Source organism: Guillardia theta, assembly GCF_000315625.1.
Source record: "Guillardia theta CCMP2712 unplaced genomic scaffold GUITHscaffold_200, whole genome shotgun sequence".
NCBI lineage: Eukaryota > Cryptophyceae > Pyrenomonadales > Geminigeraceae > Guillardia > Guillardia theta.
This window is the reverse complement of record NW_005434476.1, coordinates 54,693-65,036: the sequence shown is the minus strand read 5'-3', so window position 1 is coordinate 65,036 and position 10,344 is coordinate 54,693. Positions and strand designations below refer to the sequence as shown.

The following is a 10,344-nucleotide window of genomic DNA, read 5'->3' as shown; positions in this document are numbered from 1 at the left end:
ACCGCCGTTGGCCCGGGGGGAAGCTAGCAGGCGAGCGCGGCCTCGCACCCGACAGGAGCGCCTCCAGCGTCAGCTGCATGGTGAGGCGCTGGTAGGTGGCCGCGCGGTTGCGAGCCGCTCTTCTCCGACGCTGCAATTGCCGATCTGCAGCTTGCGATTCAACCTCGTAAGTCGAAAGTTTACACTCAACTTCTTCACTTCGAGGTCGTCACTGGCGGGATTACACTTCAAGCTTGGAGGCCTGCCTATCGGCTGTGTGCTGTGTGCCTGGAGGTTTAGCTTGTTCCTGCTTTATTTTGCTTGAGGCACTTTTTACCTTCTGCCAGTAAATCCACTACTACATCGGCACGGATGGATTTCATGCTAGTCAGCTCCGAGCGAAGGTCTCCACCCTCAACGAAGAGCTCTCGAAGCTCGGGCTCGTCCAACATGGCTTCATGTACAAGAGCTGAGGTCTTGGCTCGCAAACGCGCCGCCACCTATCAGCGCCTCACTATGCAGCTGACGCTGGAGGCGCTCCTGTCTGGTGCGAGGCGCATGACGCCCTTGCGGGCGCAGTCGCCCGAGGAGGAGTCTTCGCCGGAGGTCTCCGCCAGTGGTCAGTCGGCTGCCTCCGGGTATCGCGTCTAAGGGATTTTATTCCTCCTGCATGCTCCTGCTGCTTGTTGCTTGATTGCTTGACCCTTAGGCTGCTAGATGGTTTCTGCTGCTTGTCTGCGCGGCTTCGCGCTTGGGCTGGCGATGCCGCGTCTGGGTGCCAGCAGTGCTGGTTCTTTTCGGGCTTGTGTTTTGTGTGTGTTTGTGCAGCTTCTCGCTGTGCGCTGTGTCCCAGGAGGTTTAGCTTGTTCCTGCTTTGTTTTGCTAGTTGCTTGAGGCACATTTTACCTTCTGCCAGTAAATCCGACAGCTCTGCGCGGCTTCGCGCTTGGGCTGGCGATGCCGCGTCTGGTTGCCAGCAGTGCTGGTTCTTTTCGGGCTTGTGTAGCGGACGTCTCGACTGACAGTGGTCAGTCGGCTGCCTCCGGGTATCGCGTCTAAGGGATTTTATTCCTCCTGCATGCTCCTGCTGCTTGTTGCTTGATTGCTTGACCCTTCGGCTGCTTGTCTGCGCGGCTTCGCGCTTGGGCTGGCGGTGCCGCGTCTGGGTGCCAGCAGTGCTGGTTCTTTTCGGGCTTGTGTTTTGTGTGTGTTTGTGCAGCTTCTCGCTGTGGACTGTGTGCCTGCCGGTTCAGCTTGTTCCTGCTTTGTTTTGCTTGAGGCACATTTTACCTTCTGCCAGTAAATCCTATACTATTCCCGACGTCACAGTGAGGGACGGAGACGCTTCGCCAGCTCCGCGCCGATCGTCGGCGCCACTCGACGTGTTTCCCCCATCGGAGTCGGAGACCTCCGGCGAAGACTCCCCCTCGGGCGACTCGACAAAGTCCGAGGAGGAGCTGTCCTCTGGCTCGAGAAGTGCTTGCGCCCGCAAGCCAATGGATTTACTGGCGCAAGGGCGTCATGCGCCTCGCACCAGACAAGAGCGCCTCCAGCGTCAGCTGCATAGTGAGGCGCTGATAGGTGGCGGCGCGTTTGCGAGCCAGGACCTCAGCAGCAGGTCCGTCATCAGGCACGAAGTGCCGACCAAACGCCGCATCCTCAAGAGGGTATAGGAGGCATCGAGCGCTGAGCAATGATGTCCGCGAGATACCAGATGAAGCGGAGGGTGTCAGGATGCAGGGTACCGTCCGTCGAGATGCAAGAGGGATGAACGCTCGAGGAGGAGTAGTCATAGCATATGCAGCGCGATGTTTGCGAATCTTCTCAGACGCTGCAACATGGAGGGCGTCGAGGTTGACCTCCCCCCACTTGGTCATGATAGGATTTACTGGCAGAAGGTAAAAAGTGCCTCAAGCAAAACAAAGCAGGAACATCTTGTGGCAGAAGGTAAAATGTGCCTCAAGCAAAACAAAGCAGGAACAAGCTGAACCGGCAGGTACACAGTCCACAGCGAGAAGCTGCACAAACACAAGCTGGTCAGGTTGGCAGAGCTACCAATGTAAGGGTGGACCAACGTCACGTCCGCCATCAAGCCCTCGTACTGCTCAAACCCTCGATCGCGGATTCCAGGGATGTGGATATCGCCCTTCATCTTGCGGCCATGAGGATGGGAGGGTACCTGCCGTCGAGAACGAGGATCCCCCAACGGTTCAGCTTGTTCCTGCTTTGTTTTGCTTGAGGCACTTTTTCTCTTCTGCCAGTAAATCCTATATCTCCACTGTATCGATGACGCTCTGAAGACCAGCTTCGTTCAGCATCGACCGAATCGTATGAGTAAGGTTGTCATGCGCCGTGGGAAGCTTGGAGGATCGGCGTTTGCAGGTCTGGCGAAGGGTCAGGCAATCAAGCACTGGCGGCAACAAGCAGCAGGAGCATGCAGGAGGAAGAAGCAAATGAATTTACTGGCAGAAGGTAAAAAGTGCCTCAAGCAAAACAAAGCAGGAACAAGCAAAACCTCCAGGCACACAGCGGTAAATCCTATACCTGCGCACAGCGAGAAGCTGCACAATCACACACAAAACACAAGCCCGAAAAGAACCAGCAAGCGCGAAGCCGCGCAGACAAGCAGCCGAAGGGTCAGGCAATCCAGCAACAAGCAGCAGGAGCACGCAGGAGGAATAAAATCCCTTAGACGCGATACCCGGAGGCAGCCGACTGACCACTGTCAGTCGAGACGTCCGCTGCCGCCACAAAGCGGGCGGCCGCGGACGGAGAAAGGGCAGCCGCCGACAAGGAGCCGGCGCTGCCCGGGGGTCCGCCTGGGGCAGCGGACGGAGGGAGGCTGGACACAGGAACACGGTAGTCAGCGGTAGCCGAGTCAGCGGTAGCCGCCCGTGACGGCGGCGACCGGCGCCGCAGCAATGCCCAAGGACCGGCGTGACCCGACCGATGCCGGGGAGGAAGCAGGCGAGCTCGGACCAGCAGCAAGCACCCCAGTGGTGTCGAGCTCTCCGGAGGCACCCGACGTCACAGTGAGGGACGGAGACGCTTCGCCAGCTCCGCGCCGATCGTCGGCGCCACTCGACGTGTTTTCCTCCTCTCGCTGTGTGCTGTGTGCCTGGAGGTTTAGCTTGTTCCTGCTTTGTTTGCTTGAGGCACTTTTTACCTTCTGCCAGTAAATCCATCAGTACCCCTCGGGCGACTCGACAAAGTCCGAGGAGGAGCTGTCCTCTGGCTCGAGAAGTGCTTGCGCCCGCAAGGGCGCTGATAGGTGGCGGCGCGTTTGCGAGCCAAGACCTCAGCTCTTGTACATGAAGCTTGATGGCGGACGTGACGTTGGTCCACCCTTACATTGGTAGCTCTGCCGACCTGACCAAGTGGGGGGAGGTCAACCTCGACGCCCTCCATGTTGCAGCGTCTGAGAAGATTCGCAAACATCGCGCTGCATATGCTATGACTACTCCTCCTCGAGCGTTCATCCCTCTTGCCATCTCGACGGACGGTACCCTGCATCCTGACACCCTCCGCTTCATCTGGTATCCCGGTTCAGCTTGTTCCTGCTTTGTTTTGCTTGAGGCACTTTTTATCTTCTGCCAGTAAATCCTATACATCTCGCGATAGTGGATTTACTGGCAGAGGGTAAAAAGTGCCTCAAGCAAAACAAAGCAGGAACAAGCAAAACCTCCAGGCACACAGCGCACAGCGAGAAGCTGCACAAACACACACAAAACACAAGCCCGAAAAGAACCAGCACTGCTGGCACCCAGACGCGGCACCGCCAGCCCAAGCGCGAAGCCGCGCAGACAAGCAGCCGAAGGGTCAGGCAATCCAGCAACAAGCAGCAGGAGCACGCAGGAGGAATAACATCCCTTAGACGCGATACCCGGAGGCAGCCGACTGACCACTGTCGGTCGAGACGTCCGCTGCCGCCACAAAGCGGGCGGCCGCGGACGGAGAAAGGGCAGCCGCCGACAAGGAGCCGGCGCTGCCCGGGGGTCCGCCTGGGGCAGCGGACGGACACAGATGCCGGGGGGCGTCCTGCGTCCGAGTCATCAGGCACAGCAGCCGGGGCAGGTGGGATCGCCGCGCCATCTGCAGCCGGTGCAGGAGCCTTCACACGACGGTAGAGGATCGCTCCAGCATTATGAACGAAGTCGTGCGCCTCAACGAAGAAGGTCGCCAGAGGATGCTTCTGGGCACGGAGAGATCTCGAGCAGTGAACGTCCAGGCTATGAGGAGAGGGCAAGGTCCGGGACATCGGCTGGTCAAGCGAATAGTAAACAGCGGGGTGTAGACCCTCAGAGGGCGTGAACTCGTCCCCTCCCCGACTATGCGGAAGCTCCCGCTTGAACCTCGCAAACTCTAGCAGGTCGGGATGCGCGGCGAGGTACTGCGAGGAAGGCCAGCGGTGGTATTTCTCAAGCGCCAGGTGGACAGAGAGGTCAAAGCGACGAATCTGTGATTGGACCCGCGGGAGAAACGGAGATGACCCCTGGAGGAAGAAGCGCAGCTTCTGGAGATGGCTCGCCCTCACCAGCGTCTTGAACATGAAGCCATGCTGGACGAGCCCGAGCTTCGAGAGCTCTTCGTTGAGGGTAGAAACCTTCGCTCGGAGCTGACTAGCATGAAATCCATCCGTGCCGATAGGCAGGCCGCCAAGTGTAATCCCGCCAGTGACAACCTCGAAGTGAAGAAGTTGAGTCTTGAGACGGCGCTTAAGGCTCTTCTTCAGCTGCGAGAGATCAGGGTGTTGATGCCAGGAGGGGATGTAAACTTTCGACTCGCGAGGTTGAATCTCTAGCTTCAGATCAGCCAACATGTACTTCTTCATAGCGGACGTAGCTGCAACGGCATCCTCGAGTGGACCGACAAGCACGACGTTGTCAGCATAGGCCAAGACTCGAACAGAGGGAAAAAGCTCTGCGATATGGAGGAGCAGGGGGTGGATACTGTGGCAGAAAAATACGCTGGAGGGGACATCGCCCTGACAGACGCCCGAGGTACACTGAACGGAGGCTGACTGACTTTTGTGAAAGAGTCGAAGGTCAGCAGAGTCTCCATAGTAGCTGGAGAGGTAGGAGGCGAACAAACGGAGATGCTCGCAAGAGGGCAAGCGAGCGCCTTCAGTGATGCTCCCATCAAAGTAGTCGCGACCGTAGGGAGTTGAAGGCGTTCTTTGCATCCAAACTCACCAGCACTGTGGGGTTGGCAACATCCTCATCATCACCGCAAGCGTGAAGGGGCAGGAGCGCTGACGCGGTTTGCGAGAACTTCAGACAGCCGTCTCGATCGAGTCCGAACTGAATCGCTCGAGGGTGAGACGAGAGGAAGTGCTGGTCAAGAAATGAGCGAATCGCTGCCAAAGCAAGCTTCGTCGCGAGTCGACGGTGTGCAGAACCGATGACAATTGGCCGGAGACCAGGTTTATCAGCTCCCTTGGAGAGGGGAATAAATCTGCCTCCTCGACGAATGGCTGACAGGGCAGGAATAAGAAGATCCGGCATTTGGCCAGGATGACTAGAAAGGGGTGACAGGTGATGCCGAATCCTCCCAGTGTCTGGATGCTTGGGTTTCACATCCTAGCATACAGTCTATCTCTCATGTGCTCCTCAATTCTGGTTTTGTGTGCATTAAATTCGGTCTTGAGCATAAACTGTCTTGTTACAACTAAGGTCGATGTGATATCTGCGTGACTTTGGACTAGTACAAGTCTAACAAACTTGTATTCCATCAAAATGAGCGAAGATGGTGGACTGCAAGACCGCCGGATCGGATCGGACGGTTCCGGGCCGAGGCTTATTCGTGATCACCTCTCTATCGGACATTATACGGCTGCCCGGGGGCTTGCTTGTTCAAACCGTGACGGCCGGGCGTCGCACATGAGGGAGCGGCCCGGGGCTTTTAACTACTGGTTAACTCCGGGTACAAATATTTAGTAAATATTTGTACCCGGAGTCTGTCACATCATCGGAGAGCCTCAGTGAGGGCGCTGGTGAGCCCACTGTGGTGAGCCCGCCTAGACATGGAGGGGCTGGCCCGCCTAGACATGGAGGGGCTGGCCCGCGGGAAGGGGATGGCGTGAGATGGCGGAGGAAGGGAAGAGGCGGGAGAGGACGACGACAGAGCTGGAGCTAGAGGTGGAGAGACTTGAAGCGACCAACTTGAACCTCAAGCTCAGAGTCTCTCAGGTCTCCCTCCCTCCCTCCTCCCTCATCTCTTCTCCTTGCCCTTAGCTTGTTCATCATTTCTCTCTCGACCCTCTCTCCCTCACGCCTGTCCTTCTCCTTTAGCTCGAGGAAGCGCTCGAAGAGGCTGCCCTGAGCGAGCCCAGCTCGCTGTCAGCTACCCCCGTCAAGAGCAAGTGAGGCAGTTCCGGTTGTCTTGCAGTCCTGACGTGCGAGCAGGGTCGCGAGGCTCCCAGAGGATGGAGACAGACTTCGGGTGGAGGAGGGGAGGGGAGGGCCTGCGTGACTTCTGAGCCGCAGGCGATCGAGAGTGAATGGCTCAAGGTACAGAAGCTGCACGAGGAAGTGTTCCAGCTGCGAGCTGAACTCGAGCTTGGGAAGCTGCCGAGCGAGGTTACTCATTCCCTGCTGTGTGGTCCAGCTGACGATGAGCAACAGCCGCATGCTCGCCGCAAGACCTTCATGCTCAAGATGTGCCACTTGCAGGCTCTTGCTTCCTCTCCTCTCCTCTCCTCCTCTGCTGAAAGGTCCTGCAGGAGAGGAACGGAGCTCTCGAGGGAGAACTTCACGTGGCGCGATCAAACGCGAAAGAGGTGACGTCGAGCTGGGCGGTCTCTGAAATGACGGGCGGGCAGATGCAACGGCAGAAGGAGGAGGCTGAAGAGAAGCTGCGAAGGTCGCAAGAGCTGAACAAGCGGGTGTGCGCGAGAGTGCGAAGAGGGAGGAGGGGAAGGGCGAGTGGGGGGGGGGGGGGGGAGGGGTTTAAAAAGGAGGAGGACAACAGGGAAGGGGGGGGTTTGCTTTCCCGTCGGGGATTAAGAGGAAGAGAGGGAGAGCGAAGATTGAGGGGAGGCAGGCGGAAGAAACGATCCGAGTGCAAGCACGCGAGCTAGAGGACTTGAGTCGTCAGGTGAGGCGAGCTTGCAGCTTGTTCTCTTGTGCTCAGACCTAGTCAGGTTCAGTCGAGCCATGACAGCACAGCAGATCGAGCGTTGCTGCTCGACCGGGTGAGGAGGCGAAGGGAGCTGGAGGAGAAGACAAGCGGCTGACGACTTGAGCAGATAGGAAAGCTGGAGGAAGCCCTCCGAAACAAAGTGAGAAGATTACTGTTTCATTTCTTTCTGCTGCTGCTGCTCCTCCTCCTCCTCCTCCTCCTCCTCCTAATCCATCAAGCCATGGCTCTTGGAGTGACTCCCACCAGGAGAATGTACATCAGCGTGTGCTCCCTGCTAGACCTGTGAGTGATCAGGAACAGCGAGACTTGCCGCATCCTCCCCTTCCTCCTCCTCCTCCTGCGCCAGCTTCTCCTCCTGCAAGGGTTGCTGAAGCTTATCTTGTGGATCGACTGAGCGCAAAGGTCAAGAGGAGGCGGAGGGGAGGAGGGGGGTTGGAGGGAGGAGAGAAGGACGAGGACGAGGACGAGGACGAGGAGGAGGAGGACGAGGAGGAGAAGGAGGAGGAGGAGGAGTGATTTCGATATCAGCTTGAGAAGAGAAAGAAGAAGGTAAAACTGTGGAAAACAAGAGCAGCAAATATCGAGAGGGTGAGCTCACTCCTGCTTGGCTCTCTCTTGCTTCCTCGCTCATCCACCACCTCCTAGTCGCGGCAGGAGCTGCTGGAGGAGGCGCAGGAGATGAAGAGGAGACTTGTGAAAGAGGAGGAGAAGACAGCGGAAGCCAGGCAAGGGGAGCGGCGGGATGTGGGGGTTGGGGGTTGACAGTCAGGGGCAGGAGGAAGGTGGAGGCGGAGGAGAGGCAGCATGCGTTCACCAGCAAGGTTGTGCTGCGACTGGAGGCAGAGGCGAAGACTCTGAGACAGAGAATCGAAGAGCTGCAAGCTCAGTCACAGGTGGATGGCGAGAGGGGGGAGGAGGGGGGAGAAGGCTGAGGGCTGTACAGGAGTACAAGCGTGAGATGGACATGCTCACTATTTGTAACCCGGGGAACTCACTCTCCTTCTCCTTCCTCCCTCCTCCCGATCAGACCCAGGGAGATGAAGCCGAGCAGGAAGACAGAAAAAAGCGAAGCTCGCGGAGGAAGCGAAGCGCTCGGGACGACTCGCTGCAACTCGTGGAGACCCTCGCAACCCGAATGGCTCAAGTGCTGACGAGAGAGGAGGAGAGAGCGACGGAGAAGTTGGAGCAAGGACATGAAGAGGAGGAAAGGATGCGAGTAGTAGCTGAGCTTCAGCTCAAGGTATTCTTGTCAGTGCCCCTAAAATACCCTGAGACGTCCAACTGACAGGTCAGCGAGCTTGAGAGTTTCCTTGCTAGGAAAGAAGATGTCCTCAGGTACTAACCTACGCATGTCTCACCCTCCTTCTCCTCCCTCCACTGCTCCCCCACCTTCCTCCATCCCTTCTCTCGCTTCCTCCTTACTCGCTTGTTTTCTCAAGGGCGACTACCGACGAGCTCTCCCTGTGCAAGAGCAAGCTAGCTCGAGCGAGGTTCTGCTCACCCCCTCCTCTCCGCTCTGACCCTCCGCCTCCTCCCTCAGGCAGCACAACGTCGCTAACAAGGGTTCGCTGAAGCTCTGGGAGGACATGCTGAATCGTGAGCTCTTCCTCCTCCTTCTCTTACTTGGCCCTCCGATGGCTCCTCCTCTTGCCTTCGCTCCTTGCTCGCTCACCCTCGCGACAGGCGGGCAAGAGGAGCCGGTGGACAAGCCTCGAGCTCCTCAGGTCTCGCGAGTCCGGATGGGAGCAGAGCGAGAGGAGATTGACCTACGCAAGCGAGTGGGACAGGTATGGAAGAGAGCAGGAGGTTGGCAGGGGCAGGGGCTGGGGCTTACTCTTGTGCAGCTGGAGCTTGAGTGCGCGAAGTACCTGGAGCTGCTGTCGCAGCAGGGCAGACTAGTGGAGATCGAAGGAGAAGAGACAGGGAGGCGACACGTGGACCTGCTGCTGCTTGAGAGTCGAATGCACCGCCGCGATCATCTGCTGCAGGTGAAGAGAAAGAGCGAGATATCATCATCATCATCATCATCATCATCATCATCATCATCATCATCATCATCATCATCATCGTCATCGTCATCGTCATCATCATCATCATCATCATCATCATCATCACCATCATCGTTTCTCACAGGCTATCGATCACAACATGAGGGAGCTGCTTCATTCCATAGCTCGCAGAGGAGAAAAATTGCCTGCTGGGCTCTTGGGGGACGTAAAGGTGAGGGAGGGAAGGAGGGAGACTGAGCTGAAAGTCTAGCAGGAGGAGGAGCAGGAGGAAGACAGCTTCGAGAGGCTGGAAGCTCGCCTGGAAGAGACTTGTGCTTACCTGTCGCTGGTCTTCTTGCAGCGAGCAGAAGGAGCAGAAGGAGCAGGAGCAGGAGCAGGAGCAGGAGCAGGAGCAGGAGGTAGGTTGAGGGTTGAGATGATTGACTGTTCTGACTTGTAGCAGGTGCCATCCGACTGCAGGAAGAGCTCGAGCTGTGGGAGGCGTCCATGTCCTCGATGATGCAGGAGGCGGAGGATCGACTTGTGGAGCAGGTGGTGGACTGCTGCTGCTGCTGCTGCTGCTGCTGCTGCTGCTGCTCTTCCTCTCCCCCTCCCTCTCTGAAGCCTCTGCAGGTCGCACGAGTGAAAGCGGCAGGCGCCAGGGTGGCGGAGCTGCTGGGGGCGAGGAGGAGGAGAGGACAAGCCGGCAACCTCTCCGTGCCGGCCCCTGAATACCGGGCAGAGGCGTATGAGTGGCCGCAGGAGACGAAGAGGGAGAAGGAGGAGAAAGAGAGGGGAAGAGGAAAGGATAAGGAGGAGGTGCGAGGAAGGGGAGGAGAAGAAGAGGAGGAGAGGGGAAGGGGACAAGAAGAGGAGGAGAGGGGAAGGGGACAAGAAGAGGAGGAGAGGGGAAGGGGACGAGAGGAGGAAGAGGAGGAGGAGGAGGAAGAGAGGTGTGGAGGCTCTCCTTCGATTGGATCTACAAGAAACTTCACTCTTGCCATGGACAGCAGCTGGACTTCAGACGTCAGCTCGACTCCTGAGATCGGCCCAGCTTGTGCTCCAGCAGCTCCGAGGAGGCTGAGGGATGAAGACGAAGGAGACTCGTCTGAGGTGAGGGGAGGGAAGCGAGAAGCAGCAGGGAGGAGGAGCGTGTGGGTAGCTGATCCTCCTCGTTCAGTTCGACAGCGATCTAGAGATCTTGCCCGATGAAGAATCGCGTGACGTGAGTCCTAGC

At 57.8% G+C, this 10,344-nt stretch overlaps 3 protein-coding genes across 3 annotated transcripts; 2 read left to right on the top strand and 1 right to left on the bottom strand.

The window, feature by feature from the left end:
• Positions 1-360: 360 nt before the first annotated feature.
• On the top strand, positions 361-841 carry GUITHDRAFT_120851 (hypothetical protein; the record flags this gene model as incomplete). The annotated part of the gene is made up of 3 exons (XM_005819896.1): positions 361-617; positions 689-754; positions 808-841. 3 exons carry the CDS (start codon positions 361-363, stop codon positions 839-841), a joined length of 357 nt encoding a protein of 118 aa, XP_005819953.1.
• Positions 842-3,849: 3,008 nt separating this feature from the next.
• On the bottom strand, positions 3,850-4,810 carry GUITHDRAFT_120850 (hypothetical protein; the record flags this gene model as incomplete). Its single annotated transcript, XM_005819895.1, has 2 exons — positions 3,850-4,017; positions 4,097-4,810. The coding sequence occupies 2 exons, from the start codon at positions 4,808-4,810 to the stop codon at positions 3,850-3,852; spliced, it is 882 nt and encodes a 293-aa protein (XP_005819952.1).
• A 1,252-nt stretch (positions 4,811-6,062) lies between these two features.
• On the top strand, positions 6,063-9,627 carry GUITHDRAFT_120849 (hypothetical protein; the record flags this gene model as incomplete). The annotated part of the gene is made up of 20 exons (XM_005819894.1): positions 6,063-6,167; positions 6,270-6,340; positions 6,384-6,420; positions 6,465-6,557; positions 6,701-6,757; positions 6,800-6,862; positions 7,021-7,074; positions 7,121-7,171; positions 7,226-7,258; positions 7,648-7,707; positions 7,923-8,012; positions 8,063-8,359; positions 8,408-8,454; positions 8,559-8,609; positions 8,660-8,715; positions 8,803-8,906; positions 8,964-9,107; positions 9,253-9,339; positions 9,382-9,456; positions 9,571-9,627. 20 exons carry the CDS (start codon positions 6,063-6,065, stop codon positions 9,625-9,627), a joined length of 1,632 nt encoding a protein of 543 aa, XP_005819951.1.
• Positions 9,628-10,344: the final 717 nt, after the last annotated feature.